At 41.3% G+C, this 17,206-nt stretch overlaps 1 protein-coding gene across 4 annotated transcripts in view; it reads right to left on the minus strand.

The window, feature by feature from the left end:
* GTF2I (general transcription factor IIi) overlaps positions 1-17,206 on the minus strand; it is an 81,041-nt gene that overhangs the window by 57,426 nt on the left and 6,409 nt on the right. For all 4 annotated transcript variants that reach the window (XM_010573485.1, XM_010573487.1, XM_010573484.1 and 1 more), the window contains exons 2-3: positions 12,572-12,677; positions 11,012-11,150 (exon numbers count right to left, since the gene is read on the minus strand). In XM_010573485.1, coding sequence (XP_010571787.1) covers positions 11,012-11,150; positions 12,572-12,670 — 238 coding nt within the window. In that variant the 5' untranslated portion in view covers positions 12,671-12,677. The remainder of the gene's footprint in view (positions 1-11,011; positions 11,151-12,571; positions 12,678-17,206) is intronic.

Here is a 17,206-nt window from a genome sequence, read left to right on the forward strand (position 1 = left end):
TACAGGCTCTGTCGAAGTCCTCGCTACAATTACTAGAGCACCCAGCAGGATTCAGGCTACATTTGGGAGGGGATGCCTGGGACACGTGCAACAAGACCTGGCAGGGAAGAGGGACAGGGGGCTGTATTTACAGGGTAAATGGCTCAGGAAGGGTGAGGAATGGTTATATGGTAAAAGAATTGCATTCTGCACAGTTGGGAGTATACTGCAGGATTAGTCCAGTTACTCTGCAAAAATTCCGGATTCAGAAGGATGACAATGACCCAACTCCTAACAATCCTCATTTTGCACTGAGAGTCCACATATGGTGGAGTGTCTCTTATCTTCTTGTACCATCCAGGTATTTCGGTTATTCAGAACACCCTTCCCTCTTACCTGTCCTGATCAGCAGCAGATTGGGTTTGACAGCCCAGCCTACCACTTGGCTGGAAAAGGAATCTCCCAGATGTCACCATTCTTATAAAATCAATAGGCTGCTTTAAAGTAAAAAAAGCCCTCTTACAAAAAATTTTATGACAGAACAAATAAAGGAATACTTGAAACGATCAAATTTTAATTTGGCAATTTTTTCTTGTTGCATGGCAGCAATTAGATAGCTACACCCTGACCTCTGTGTGGACAGATGCTATAGCCTCCTGCCTTAAATAGATGCTGTCATGCTTATAAATTGATGAAGAGAGTTACAGCTCAGCAGTGTTATACTACACTTATTCTGAAGGTCCACTAAAGCATGGTTTGAGTGCAGCAGACTAAAATAGGCCATAAAGCACGTCTGTCTTCAAAGCACCTGACTCAGGGGTAAGGGGAAAGCTGCTGTTTGGAGGAGGCAGGCTGCATTTCTCCTGCAGAGCAGAGCACACCCCACTGGGTCATGCTGCAGACGAGTGACAAAACCAGCACTACCTGCATCTCACCAAAGAATAAGAAACAAAAATCAAGCTTTAGCAGAGAAACAATTTACATAACTGAAATTTCCTCAAAAATGTGACCTGAAGATGACATGCTACACAAACAACAGAGAAAAGCTGGCAGGATTCAGTATCTGAAGCTGATGGAGCTCAACACTCCTCTAGCAAAAGGGCTGGCAGTCCCATGGTACATAAGGCATCTTACAACATCGGAAGGTTTTTAATCAGGTGATTTTTTAATCCCCCAGGTAGAGAAAGTAAAGAAGTGATTATACGGGTATGAATGTCACCCCTGCGCAGACACTCTGAGAGGCAACTTAAGGGCAACAACTATTTTGTGCCAACATTCAGGTACATATATTTTATCATTTGTGCTTAAGGAAAATTACTCTCTGAAAATAACTATAAGCAATGAAAGAGGGAAAGTAAATGTGTGTGTGGCTAAAAGCGTTTTGCTTTGTTTTATAAAGCATCCACCCAGTTAATCTGTGAGCTTTTTAAGGCCATCCAGTTCTACACTTCAGGAAATTGGGCAATAACGTCAAATTAAAGAAAAATAATTTTATGATTATCAAAGGATCACTTAAACCACAAGAAAAGCAAATCACCTGAGGCAGAATTTAGGAGCCAGGAAATTTCAAAAAGTTCACCTGTCTACAGTAATTTTCTGTTTGTTTGCGACTCAGAGAATGAGATGTGTGGTCTCCACTGAAATGTGACTGAACCTTCTTAGCAAGTTTTTTTTAAACTAGCTGTTAGCTTCATACCCCTTAACTGGCTAGGCAGAGACAGAACATGAAAGGTTTCTGATAATCAAGCCAAGCAACCTAGCTTTAATAGGACTGTAAAAGAGGCCACTTACCCAAATCTGAAATAAACAGAAAAATAGCACAGAGCTCTGAGCTAGGCAGGGCATGGCTAAAGCTAAAGGTGCTGGAAAGAAAAGGCATCTGGACTGGCACACGACCTGCAAGAGTCTCTGTTCCTGACACATCCATGGAGCCAGAAAGGCAGATGATGGAAGCAAAGGAAGCACCCCTGAGGAAGGGAGGCAGAAAGTGATCTTATAAAACTCTTCAAAAATAACTTGTGTCTAAGTATGAAACAAGTTTTGAAAATGCATTTTTCTTTTAATTTTGAGAACTTGGGAAAAGGGGTAAACAGACTTGTAAAACAAGAGAAATTGCCAGTAATGTAAAACTGAAGAACAACAGATTAATTCACCCCTAATACCATGAGAGAGGGCTTCCAAAGGAGACCATCAAAAATGCATGGCTAGCCAGGGCTGGCCATCACCCACTTCAGGTAAAGCCCTTCTACCAGTCTGGGAAGTTGGGGGGAAAAAAGAAGAAAAGGACAACAGTAGTAGAAAGAAAGAGTATGGCAGGCCACAAAGTAAAGCTAAAAGATAGGAGAATTATTTCCATGTCTTTCATTAAGATTTAGGCTATTAACGCAGAGTTCAGCTAATGAACACATATTAATATGAGAAATATGGAGCACAGGACAGCTCAAAAACGACATTATTTGCATTTCAAAAGGTTAGGCAGAAGGGGACTGTAAGCTCAACCATTTAAGTGAGCTCAAATGGAGACAGAAATGGCAAAAAAGAGCAGCTCTTACTCTAAGGAAGATGGGGATGATTGCTTTGGATTTTATTTTTATTACTTGCAACTGTGTGATGAGTGCTAGGAATGTTATCTTTAAACTAATTCCTAAGCATGTGATTTATTAGGAATATACTGATCAAGTCTTTAAGGGTAGATGCTTTAACTCATAGCTACATTCTGCAAATACAAAATAGGAAGTGATTTGAAACTTAAATCTTAAATCAAAAAAGCTCTTGGGGACTCCAAGAATGATCACAGTTCAGTTAATTTATCAAGCACTTACAACCACAACAGAAAAACTCCCCCAAAAACTAGGGGTGGGGCAGAAACAGATGCAAAATATGAACTAATGCTTCCAATAAAGAGTACGATGTAAATACTTTAAGAGACTGGGAAAGCAGAAGCCCAGAGTGCTAGAGGCAGTCACAATGTATATAGCAAAGTGTCCTAGCTTTCCAGTAGGAACATCTGAAGCTTCATGCTTTTTATTAAATAAAGATGTCCCACAAGTTTTAACAATCAGGGCACTCCAGACATCTTTGTAGCATCCTAGGGAGATGGGGACCCCCAGAACTAACTCACAGTGCTAAGGTTTTACAGTCACACAGAGGTCTGGGCACAAATGCAGAAGACCATCTTGCACAGAGAGCTGCAGACACACAAGAGGAAGCCAGCAGTTACCATGCCCACAACTCTCCCAAGCAAAAAGGATTATGAAACTGTTCCCTAATTAACCCCAGGCAGAGCCAGCCAGGTTAGCATTCACATCACTGAGCAGGCATGATGCAACCTGGCTCACGTAATGTAAAATGGACAAGGGAATGCTCACGTGATCCCTTCCACTAGCAGAGATGCAAGGTCTTAACTCCCAAGTGGCAGACACCATAGGAGTATGTACATCATGTTTGCCAGCACAATTAGGCTGGGAAATAGTGACGGGCTACAGTCAGTGTTGCCAGGAGCAGCCATCTATCTCTTCTGGTCTTGCAATTTGGAGAAGTGCAAATAATTCCAAGTCATCTGCTGCAAAAAGGGAGTTGAAAACTCATGAACACAACTGAGAGCCACAGCTGAGTAAGTTCCTATTAAAAGTGACTGGGAAGAGCCTGTTTCAGCAGATACGCAAACAGAATAAGCATTCAGCAAAGGTTGTTGTAAAGAGGCCGCTCCCAAATAGCTGGAAGGAAATCTGGCATGAAAAAAGAGGTAGAGAGTTACAGAAGTGTAAAACAGCTCTGGCATGGCAATAGGAAAGCATCCTGACAGTCACAGCTTTAAAAAGCAACTATTCCAACATCCTTTTTTCCTGCTACGCATTCTGTAAAGTGTACCCATTTTGAAGTGCACTGGAAGACCAAAGCTAAAGCAAGAATCACAGACACAGCCCCCCATTTGCACTTAAAATAGGTAACAGATTAGTGATGGCATACTCACAACTCCATGAGTGTTTTGTCAGGATTAATCCTCCACCTGGCTCTTACTATTTTTCTTTCATTTACTATTTATGTCTACAATTTAATGACTCCTTTCTCTTCCAAAATATTTTGTAGTTTCAGGAGCAGCAAAAGCCACAGAAATCTCAGCTGGCCACAGAACAGTTTAAGGCCAAAGAAAATGACTGTGGGAAACCAGTTTTCCACACTGGCACATAATCATCAAAAAGAACTGGTATTTTTAAACTAGCTGCATTAGTGTCAAGGGACTAGCCTCTGAACAACATAAAAAGGTGTCAGCTAGTTACAGAATAGTATTTTCACTATAATACCGCAGCATATAATCAGAGACAAAGATGATGATGATGAAGATTGTCGTTTAGATGTTATAACAAGGACAAACACACACAATCAATAGCAGTTAGACCCACTAATAACCTCTATTATTAGAGTAATACTGAAAAGGTATTAGGCTGCTTCCATACAGGTCAGGGGATTCAGTCTGTACTCAATTTCAAGTCTGAGACATTCCGCTTTAGAGCTGAAAAGCTAAACACCCCATTTAGATACTGCTTCTGAATTACTACAGGCATGACAAGCAAGATATACAGAATATAATCAGAGGTAATCACAATAGTAAGGAAGAAGCAAACCAACTGTATTAATACTTTACTTACATCATTACCAGAGCATCCAGATAAAGTACCATAAAAGGACTACATCCAGACTAGCAGTACAGTACACACACTAACTAGCAAGCTGCAGTGTCAGGGGCTATCTCAGCAGATTTAGTCAAAGACATTTTTAAGCACAAGTCTAAAATTAACCCAGAGCTACTGAGTTAATAAAAATATTCACACTACTATAGCTTGACTCCCACCTATCATCTTCTAAACACAAGATCTGTGCATGATGCTCTCAGGCCTGCAATATCACAGTCTGTTCAGCATTGCTTATAGTAAAAGCGCATAGACAATACACAGACGAGATCAAACACATAAATAGCTTCATCCATTAGAAAAATGAAAGAAAGCAGCAAGACATGCCAGTCAGAGCTTCAGCATGTTAAAATTTATATTTACACCAATATGCTATCCGCTTTACTGAGCTTTAGTTAAAAAATATTGAAGTAATGTATTTTTACACCATGCTTTTTGGATATTGTCACCTACAATGGGAACACAGTTCAAGACAAAAATACTGATTTATGAGCTATTTAAACGCCAAGGAGACTTTCAGAAATTTTCTCTAGCTTTTTAGGTACCTAAGTTGCTTTGTAGATCTGGCCTTGTTGCTAGCATTGCTTTAATTATTGCCAATATCAGAACTAATTGCACCTGTGGTGGTGCAATGGAGAATACTAACATTTTTTAAACCTTAATCGCAAAAGAAGTATTGACTATTTTATTTCACAAAATATTCCTAGTTTGAAATACCTGTTAGGCAATTTGGAGTGCATGTACCTCTTGTCAGTAAGAAACAGCATAAGACAGATAACGACAGGCAAAGGAAGCTGCTGCCTTCAAACAGTTGGACTCTAGCGCTGTAGTGTCCATATGCACTTTTCCATAGGAGATGACTCCAGCCACCACCCCGAATTCCTCTGTAGGAAAGTCCTCATGCAGGCAGCAACCATAGAGCTCATATTCACTGCTCATGAGATCTCTTGAAGTGAGCAAAGCCATCAATTCTGATCGAAGCGTATCCAGAGCGTTCAGGTTGCCTTCCAGGTGCCCAGGATCTCAGTACGGTGTATGTGATACCACCAAACAGCCCCAGTCCCAGGTGGAGCGCACTATGTTCACCGACAGCACTTTTGCTGTGCTGCAGTATCACAGCCAGAGCTGCAAAACAGCCTCTTAGAACATGTGAGTAGGTTTGTCCTGTGCAGTCATAGTTCAAACATTAACATTTAACGTAAGGAGAAACTATTTCTGTCATTCAGAGAACAGCGAGAGTAAGATTTCATGAGGAGAATCCCTAGAAACAGATCAAAATTCTGCCACTGAAGGAAACACAGAAAGCAAAGACAGAAGTGAGTTATACCTCCTTGCCATAGCTGGGAAGACGCTGCCTAGAAAACAAGGCCTAGGCAGTAACAGATTTGCTTTAATCCCACACAGGCATCCTCCAGACTATGGGGATGAACAGCTAGGGATGAAGTAGACTGACACTCTCTAGTGTAGTTGTGATGCACAGACTGACTACTCAGAATCCCATCTGCACATCCTTGAAGACCAAAGGATCGCTCAAGTCTTTTTATGCATTTGAAACTTTCTTAGAGATTAAGTTAAAAAGCTCATTCCCCACAGACATCTGCACAGTGAACAGCAGCTTCTGTGGAAGCCAAAACCTGAAATGAGGACAGTCACTGCATACCTACAATTACAGCTATGGAGTAGGAAGCCTGCATCTACCACAGCAAGACTCTAGACACGGTATAACTTCAGCCAGAGATGCTCAATTCTCTCTAGACTATAGGGACAAGCTACTACAAGCCCAGAAATGCCAATTTCAGGTATTCAGATGGAAATTACAGTACACCAAAGCAGTCCAACAATTGCCAATCCAGTCAGAGACTTGCCAGTTTTGAGTTTGTTTTTTAAACCAGTAAGATCTAGCCTTTCAGGTTTCTGGTTTTGTTTGCTTTTCCTGCCCCCCTCTAAACTGCTGAAGCATTACATTAGTTACAGAGTCAAAGAGATAAGGGAGCACAATGTCAGAAGAAGAATTCCCCAGAAAACCTGATACTTCTATTTGCTCAAAGGCCAGGATTCAATGAGACAGAAGCCTAGCCGCAGATCTTCAAGCAGGCCCGCAGTAGCCTACTTTATGGGAAGAGTCATTTTACCTGCCTGCAGATAATGGAGAATATCCAAAAGGGAACAGTAATCCACATACCCAAGATACTGAGGAGCCAAAGCTGAGCAATCTTTCCCAAAAGGTCTTTGGAGCATCGTGTGCCATTCATTCATCATGAACAGGAGGAACAGCTGTGCCCACTAAAACCACTGGGATTCTGAGCATTCTTGAAGCTACAAGGAGTTCTTGCAACCTGTGGCTGGATGGACATGGAGGTACAGGCAAGAAGAGTGAAAGATGCTGGGCAAAAGTCTCTAGCAGGACTTGAAGACAAACTCTGGCCCATACCAGATGCACTGTTAAAATCAGTGTGGGAACCTGAGGCCACCAGAAGGAAAACAAAGGCTCCTAAAAATAAAGGACACATCATCCAAGATGAACCATCTACAGATGCAAGATGGCCCCACCTCAGGCAAGCGAGCCCAGAGCCCTGGCACCAAAGAAGGAAAAAAAGCAGCATGACTGGGAGAGCTGACAGAAAGCTACAGAACTAGCAGGATTATGCTTCCGTGTGACCTACATACCGATGGTGCAACAGCCGGTACCAGTGGAAATGCTAGCAGAGGCAACCAAGATTCTTGGAGAACAATCAGCTCCTTGGCAGATAGGATGGAACACACAGTGCTGGGTAAAGCTCTTTCAAAGTCCAGAGCAGATGACCAAAAAGGTGTTTCTGAGTCACGAAGCTCTTCTGAAAGGTCACTTCTGACAGGCAAATACAGCCTGTGGATGATGAGACCTCTTCTGTTTTTTTTGTTTGTTTTATAAACCATCTGCAGCTCCATTCAAATGAGAATGAATTCCACAGAGCTGATACCAAACCTCGACCAAACCTCAAGGGAAACTACCAAGATGACAAAAATGAATACATGAAGGGAACAACATTCTTGAAGCACCCCAGGAATAAGTCTCCCATTCAGGATGGCTGATAACCCAGAATTGCACAGCAATCCAGAGAGCAAGGAGGCACTTCATCTTGCTGAGGCCATCCAAGAGGAACTGAGGACCACACAATACACTTCAGCAGGGAACAGCAACTAAAACAAAGAGGTACTGGTAGGGCAAGACGTGTATGATCTTGACTGCTTACAGTACACAAGTATGCATGCTTGTCCACATTCTGAATATGAGCAGGTACTCGAAGAATATACTCTTTTTATGTACAATACAAACTTACAAAGGCTTAGAATAACTGACACCACAGGTTACCTAAGTTACATGTTATGTGTACAAGCACATGCAGTTCTACTTGATTGAAACATACCATTTCACTGTAACATAGGGCTTAGCCATCTTAATTAAGAACAGTTCAGAAGAACATATTACCTGACACAACTTTAAATAATTAATGCCTGTTGACTGGTTCTTCAACACTCACTACACAACCCATACTAATGTTAAAAAAAGCATTGCTATAATTTGTTTCTAACGCATTTTCTTAAGGTAACAAGGTACATGAGGTATGCGCAGGACTCCTCCTTCCCCTGCAGCTAGGCATTAGGGAACCCACGTGGGTGAAAGTTGTTATGAATGAAACCCACAGGAAACCAAACTCCAATGCTGCTTTCACTGAACCGCTGTTATTTTTATCAGTCCTACACTGCTAGAAAGTGTACATGCTACTTCCTTCATAAACCTCATACATACACTTCATCAATTTAGCCCACTAAATTATACTCGTTACTAAAAGTAAGCAGTGGGTTTGAAGCCTGAGGCCTCCAAATTCTGAAAACTCTTCATATTTACTCAAACTATACAAAGGAGCTGTGGGAAAAGTGGAGGTAAAGATGGGAGACACATGCTGGCTTGTCACAACAGAGTCAGACATAACCAGAGGAATGCTTAGTAACTACACTTTTGTTTCCATACTTAAAGGAAGAGACCTATACAAGTGGAGAGCTAATTCTCAATACTGTCAGCACCATGTGTTCCAGGGACTGACATCACAGCTGAATTTTTAAAGATTTAATTCTAACAGCAATGTAAGAATCTCCTGGAAGCCTTTATTAATCATAAAGGAACAAAAAGGGCCCAACTCTAACTTACTAAAACTGCACAGATCTGTGGCCTTCCTGGACTTTTCCAAAACACCTACTAAAATTGCAGCGAACATTGTCTATTGCTAGCTTTCATATTTAACTGAAGAAACAAGGTGCAATGGGAAAGGAACTGTGCCCTCCACAGTTATAAGTTTTAGATCAAAAGATATTACACTATAAACTTCATCAAGACTTCAAAGTTGTCAAAGGCAGTGATGGAATCAGCATCGCCAGGAATACGTAATGCTATTATTCCTAATAATTGGTGTTCTGAAGTCAAGTTTTGTGGAATTTGCAACATCTTTCTCAGCAACAGGAGAAAACTACCTGCAGCATCAAAACTCCAGAAAGTATGGGGGATATGCACTTAGTGAAACCATGAAAGCAATGACTGACATTAGTTGGCTTTATTCACACAGATCTACACCACAATGTTCTGCAAGAAGCAGAACGAAAACACTGTTTTCAAAGTGGATATTATTTAATCTCGTTGGCCTGACAGTACAAAACACTGCCCAAGAACGAGCATCTTGTAACTGGAATAAAGCAAAGGATCAGAATTATCACAACTAATGTAAGATTTCAACACACGCACGTATCTATAGAAACCACATCTGATACAGTCAAACACAAGCATGGATGAGAAGCCAGTGCTTCCCATGGTACAGAAGCAGAAATACAGATCTAGCCAGGGAGATCAAACACCAAATCCCAGTTATTTCAGGCTCCCTACCAATAGATGTGCCCAGTATACAAAGTCTCCTGGACATCAAGGCCCATGATATCAATGTACTGGCAATAAAACAAAGTATCTAGGACCTCTGGGAAGCCCTTTGAGGAACGACAACAACAACAACAACAACAAAAAGAAATCAGGTGAAAAACTGAACTCTCCTCCATTATTCAGCTAAGAGTTTCCATAAATACCAGTATCAGAAGACTGCCCCTGTAAAAAATAAAAAAGGAATTGATTCATCCTATACTTCGATTCCTCAGTGAGGTCGTAATTCTGCATTTTGATTTTGATATCAGTTATCTCTTACAATGCAACATTGTCTTGACTTTCCTTAGAGTAAATATACTTAATGCGCAGGGAAAGTCACTGTCCAAGTGAGTAGGACAGTGGAAAAAATCCAGAGCCCCACCATGAACTAACGACCTCAAGACAGAACCTCCAGGAGAATTTTAGCTAGCAGCAAAAGCATTTTTAGGAGCAAATGTTTCTGTTACAGATCAAACACAGTTGCTTTCCAAGCAGCATTTAATTAGTCAAGCCAGAACATTTTACAGCTGTTGCTTTTGAACTCCCCACCCCTCCCGCCCCCCGACTGATTCTTCTCTCACAGCCTGCTCTTGACCTGCATCTCTCCCTTTCCCTAGGCAGGTAAACGTACATTTCTTTATTGATAAAGCAGTATCCATCAACAACACTTTCCTAAATGAGCATATCAATGCTTCCTCAAAGAACCACTGAATCTTTCAAACCCAGCTCCTAAAAATACTGTCCTGTACCAATGGACTGTGTTTTATGAACACAAAAGTTCCACTGTTTTACTAAAAAAATGAAATTAAACAAAATCACACCCTAGATGTACTTAAAGGAGTACAAAAGTAATGCAGATGTAATTTTAAGTCATTATGGTATAGGTATATATTTCTGTCTACTAAATAACAGTGATATAAATAAAGCTACATAAAAAATAGCATTTTGTCAAAAATGTGTATCTGCTTCAATAAGGCATAGTGATCTGAAGAACCAGGACCATCTGAGCTGACAGAAGTAGTCCACTACCTGTTAAATGTCCTGCCCAGCCTTCACGAGTGGAAAAAAGACTTGGAGGAAAGGATACAAAGAAAAATTAACATACATGTGGAAATGCAGAATGTGTTGTGAGGGTGGACAGTCTAATACTTCTTATTGTACTAGTTTGTCACATTATCTAAGAAAAATGAACACTTCCAGCCACAGTTGAATAACACTCCAAACAAGACCACTGTTATTGATCATTTTTACATTCTTAAACAGATGGTTTTGCCATAGCCAGCATAATTATAGCACATAGCCATGATATACAGAACTTTGCTCCCCAAAGTTCTTAGTATTATGCAATACACATTAAGCAGCTTGTGAAATACAAAAACACAACATTGAAACTTACAGTATTTAACAAAATCCTTCTGAAAATCTTTCCTAGAATTGACAAAGGCTCTTCCTCTCTCAGTTCCAACTACAAACACATCTGTTTCATATACAGCAACACAGGCAACTTCTGCCTTGGACTTGGCAAGTTCTTTACACTACAAAAAGAAAAACAAAAAGCTTTTATTACCATAGTTAAGAGTACAGTTAATAGAAATGTATGTGGTATCATGTAAAACAGTTATTAGTCCTGCTGCCAGCATCCACCCTTCAGAAGGTACTGCGAGTAACATAACATCAGCCATTAGCAAAGGACAATTTATACATCTGCAGTGCTTTTCATCAGGAATCTTAAAAGCATTGTTGACGCATTAGTGAAATTAAGGCCTTGTCTAGACTCAGAGATTGCACTGTTTTTAATTAAAATGATTTATGACATCAATCCATGTGAAATTATCACTTCCCTGTTAGATAATCATATTGAGTGTCTTACTCCAACTCCAACTTTCAACAGAACGTACAGGAGTTTTGTTCATTCACAGCACACTTATCACTCATCATGTTCGTTCAGAAAGGTGTGGTTGCAAACAGGAAGGCTGCCTGCCTGCAGTCTGCCTTGTCCTGCCTGCTGTGCTCAGGCTCAGGTGAATTCCTCCTGAGAAGGATTGCACCTTCCCTGTGAACACCTACATGTGTTCTGCTAGGAGAAATTTCTGGCAAAGTAAGGCAGGAAGCCTGTGGCGCAAGGAGAGAGCAAAGATCCTAAGAAAATTAGTGAGACCATCAAGAAGTGATCACAAAAAGTCAATTTCTCCTAGGAACTCAGATCAAAGTTTGCTGCAACCTATAAAGACACCAACTACTGCAGCATGAGAGGAAAAAGCGACACAAAGCTTTTAGGAACCAAATATACCCATTGGGAAAAGAGGCTTGCAATCCATTATCTTATAACCATCCCATTCAAAGTTTCATTGCTCAAAAGAAAATTTTTGTTCTTGCTTATCATTTAAGACAACAATTTTAAAGAACCAAATCTTTGACAGTGCCTCAACTTCAAGGAAACAGGACAGACATTTCCACTCACAGCCCTGGCCAACCTTAAACCCCACCACACAATGATAAAATAACTTCTACAAAACAGGTGATATGCCAACTTAAAAAAAAACAACAAACAAACAGTATTTTCTGAACAAGTTTTGTTGAATTGGTACAGCAGCTGAGGACAAGGCATTAACCTCAAGACCATTTACTCACTCTATATTACAGATAACAAAGACTAGAACATACTCTTGCCTTTCAACCACACTCTACCTGAGCAATCAAGAAATATTTCCCATTTATTTATTTGACAAAATAATTTTTGAAACAACCACACCACAACAAGAAACAAGATGACTGTTAGGAAGACCATTAGCATGATTTTCCACAAGCAAGGAGATAACAGTTACAGCTGGCTGAACGGCACACAATAAGGTAAAGATATAATATTACACCTTTCCTGCTCCTCAGCAGGAGGCAATATATTGCTGTAATCCTGCACGTGCCAAGACAGTTATGACACAGCTGCTTCTCTACTAACCATTGACTCAAGTGCTGACATGAGGAATGTAACCACCATTCTGCTTTCAGAGGAGTCTTCATCATGGATGGATGTTGCTGGTGCAGTAGCTTGGGCCATTTTCCTCCTATAAGATGAAATAATTAAAAAAACCCTGTTCAGATACACACAACAGTGCAAGAAAACTAAAATCTCTCTTATGCAAGGGAAGAAAACAAAAAACAAAACTCAAAACCCCAGAATACACCCCACCACACACAAACAAGCAAATATACAGGTAAATTAACAGGAGGAAGTGCTCACTCTTCTATTCTTTCATGCTTACTGCTGTTTCATCCAAAGCTGGAGCTAAACATTCAAAAGTTAAAATGTTGTGCCATGACTAGACCACAAACCCTTTGTGCCTAGAAAGATGCATATTAATTGATTAGCTGAATTTACATTGATTTTTCTTTCAAAGCGTGTTTGCAACTCCAGCAGTCTAGATAAACACAGCAAAACCCACTGGCATTAACATACAGAAAAGAAATGGCAAGTCATAGTTACGACACAAGTATTAGAACAATCCTTCCTGTAATTATCATGGCCTAGCTCAAAACAAACCACCACCCTGCCCCAAAATCATGGCCTCAGAGAAAACAGTATCAATAAACAGAACATGACATTTTTATTTGCATATTCTTCAGTTGTAGGGTTAACTCCAAAGCTAAGTAGTCCCAATTAAGGTGCTAAAATTAAAAACTTAATTTCAGCAGTGACACAAAAAAGAGATTTAAACCTATTCTCTGTATGTCATTCAGGAGACTTTAAACTTATTTAAGAAATAAGTAATAATCAGGACTTGTTTTGCTTCTGCTGGCAGAACTGTCTATACAAGAATGAATATATTGAGAATGAAGTTTCAGCAGCTGTTAAGAGCACATTTTTCTATTGGGGTGGTGCAACCTGTTGTGTTTATGCATATCTAAAGCAATAATTTGACATGCCTGGAGGAGGAGAGAACTGGTAGAGATTTAGCTGTTACAACTCCATGCACAAGTCTTGAAAAAAATCACCTCAAAAGTCAAGATAGCTCAGATAAATGAGACATTTCACAAAAGTTCGGTGAGACAGCTTGCTGCTCCTGCAGAACCTGGACACAGGACATGGCTCAAGTTTTCAAAGGTGACCTGTATCCTATTAGATGTGCAGACAAGTCAGGGCAGCACAAATAACCATTGCATGTGATAATGATGTACTTAAGCCACCTTAAAAAGGCCACAAAGGTCTAGTGAAACAGGATGCCCTTTGTATAAACAATGCGTGCCTCGCTAACAACTGTGCCCCTGAAGAACTAAAAGACTGATAAGAAGGGAACATCCTACCGCAGGAGGTGCCCGAAGTTGAATAATTGCTAATAGGCATGAAGTCAGCAAAGATCTTCGATAACTGGGGGAAAGGTAAAGGTGGCAGGGGGACATCACGACCACCGACTCAATTCAAGACCAAAAAGACTTACCTCCCCACCCTCCTTGAGCATGCGCTGTAGAATAAAAGAACACTACCTTTAATTCGAAGTGGGGAAAACTTTAGCCCAATAGAAACTGTGGTGGATAAGCAACTACCGACAATAGTTTTGGGGAAGAACACTGGAAACTAAATATGTAAAACTAAACTGTATAAATTGCTTGCCCGTTTAGGCATGAGGTGTGCTAGCTTTGAGAATTACCACCTAGTCCCCATCTTTGCACAAACATGAATTGGAATAAAATACTTCTGCTCTGTGCATATATTGGCGATTTGCACACTGGGTAAACCACCCCATTTTTGGGACAACAATAATACTTGCTTACATTGGAAAAAGATGGCACAAATTGGGCCGGGGGGGGCAGAGCACACAAGGCTAGCAACACTGCAAGCTCACAACAGCCATCCAAGCAGCCTTCTGGTTCTCCAGACACAGGCCGGCAAGGTTTAAACAGCTTTAAAACTGCGCTACAGATAAACTAGCAGTGGCAGAGTCAGCAGCTGTTTGAGGATGCAGGTAATGAGAGGTCTGAACACCAGCACCAGCTACACTGAGGAATAGGCAAACAGGTCCAGGTCTGGAAAAGGAACAAAACTTCAAGAGTGAATATAAAGGAATAACAACTGTTGAACGATGTTGGTTGCTTCAGTGACCTAAGAGAGGGTCAGCTGGGGATGGGGAGACAGAGGCTGACGGGGTTCTCTTCCAGAGGAAGAGAGGCATCTTACTGCTTGCGGAATATCAGAGGGAAAAGGGAGATTATGATGTGACATAGACAAATCAGTCTTCATTGAGCTATGATTTTTTGGTACCTAATAGAGTTCTCAAGCTCATCTTTGGAACTTCATCTAGGGTTAGGATGCTGACGGTGATTTTAAACATGATAGCTTTTAGACTTTTCAAAATTATATCTTAACAATCCAATATTAAAGATTAAATAGAACATAACTACACAGTTGTTCTGCATCAGTTCAACACCTCCCAAACTAGCAGTGGCACTAACATACGTACCTACTCCAGTCTAGGTGAAAAATCACACAGTAAAAACAAGAGTAAACTTATTTTCCATTTGTGACAGACTGAAAGAGTGAATGTCTCAAACATTGTGGTAGGGCAAGTTCTGCATAACAACAAAATCTGCATAACAACAAAATCTGCATAGCAAGGAACCCCAGCTGAGAAGAAGCCGATCAGCACCCATCAGCAACAGGACAGGGAGGGCATGCCCAAGGGTGGGCAGCAACCTGTTCTGACGTGCTAACAGGGCAGCTCACTGTGCATGGCCAAAGATCAAACAATGGTCATGTCTGCAGGGAAGAAGTTACTCCCCAAAGGACCCCCAAGCCCACCGACCCATTTCCCAAAGGTTCTGAAAGCACAAACCATGCCTGGCACTTAATTAGCCCAATGAGTTTGAGTGCCCACCCAAAGGAGGGGCAAGGATGATAAAAGCACACAAACTGAAGCCTCACATGCACACAGCCACAGGAACTGGACCTTTAGACCAACACTGGACACAGGACTGGTGAAATCTCTCTTTTCCTTTTTCTCTCTTTCTCTTTCCTTTTCTATAATCCCTACACCTCATCCCTTTAAGACATAAAACTGCTGACCAAGTCTGGGACTAAGAGTGGATCTAGCCACCCTTAGGCTCTTCTCTGAGAAGGAGTCTAGAAAGCAAGGGGGTCCACTCTGAACCTCAAGACCCAACGGGAGGGATCTCCCTATTCCCTGAATTGATGTACATGGTTACCACAGGTTACACAGGTCACTGAGCTAGTTTCATGCCAATTCCTGTTGTGAGAAATCCTATTGTAATGCCTCCCAAGTTCAGTTTGTTTCTGCCATGAATAAAACGTTTAACTGATCATTTGGTGTTGTTTCACCTTCATTTAGCCCGAGGGTATTCCAAATTCAACAGAACTCCCTGGTCCGTCCAGCCTGGGTCATGACACTATTTTGCGGAGGTACCTTTTCCAGAAAATAGACCAAGGAAATTCTAGTGATCATTTGAAGGCTGTGGATGCACAAGCACATCAGAGAAGTGCCAGCTCAGGCTTCCTCCCCCATGCAGAATTGCTCCCATCCCTGGAAGGTGGTTTCTGATCCATAGGCACACAGTGAATCAAGTTGGGGAGCTTGCCAGGGAACGGGAGAAGCACTCCACTGGACTGGCTTCCAGTTTGATTTACTGCACAGCCCCATGAACAGCCATCCTGGCTCAACAGAGAAGACAGCATATCCTAAGCTACCTTGCTGCTGCATGTGAGGCCACAGCCTCAGTATCTCAGAATTGCATTTGGATCAGGAGTTGGGTTAGGTTATCATTGGACTACTCTGCTAATAACATTTGGAAGAGTCTTTCCAAAGTATAAAGTCATAGTGCCTTGTCTTTTTAGGATACCCATTCTTTAACCAGTTTGCATGGTGCCTGTCCTGGTTTTGGCTGGGATACAGTTAATTTTCTTTCTAGTAGCTGGTATAGTGTTATATTTTGGATTTAGTGTGAGAATAATGTTGATAACACACTGATGTTTTCATTTGTTGCTAAGTAGTGTTTAGACCAAGTCAAGGATTTTTCAGCTTCTCACGCCCAGCCAGCAAGAAGGCTGGAGGGGCACAAGAAGTTCGGAGGGGACACAGCCAGGACAGCTGACCCAAACTGGCCAAAGGGGTATTCCATGCCATGGGACGTCATGCCTGGTATATATATAAACCGGGAGGTGTTGGCTGGGGGGGTAGGGATTGCTGCTCAAGAACTAACTGGGCATCAGTCAGCGAGTGGTGAGCAATTACATCATGCATCACTTGTTTTGTATATTCCAATCCTTTTATTATTATTATTATTGTTATTATCATTATTATTTTCTTCCTTTCTGTCCTATTAAACTGTTTTTATCTAAACTCATGAGTTTTACCTCCCCCCATTCTTCCCCCATCCCACTGGAGGGGCAGGAAGTGAGTGAGCAGCTGCATGGTGTTTAGTTGCTGGCTGGGGTTAAACCACGACAGTGCCAGATCAGTATTTAATGTAGATTCAAAAGACATCCTGTTGCACCATAACAGCACAAGAATATTTCTTCCTACCCACTTGACAGCAAGTCACATGTGAAAGATTTCCCCCCCGCCCCCCCCCCCCCCCCCTTCCC

This window comes from Haliaeetus leucocephalus, unplaced genomic scaffold (assembly GCF_000737465.1).
Source record: "Haliaeetus leucocephalus isolate CR32 unplaced genomic scaffold, Haliaeetus_leucocephalus-4.0 Scaffold395, whole genome shotgun sequence".
Taxonomy (NCBI): domain Eukaryota; kingdom Metazoa; phylum Chordata; class Aves; order Accipitriformes; family Accipitridae; genus Haliaeetus; species Haliaeetus leucocephalus.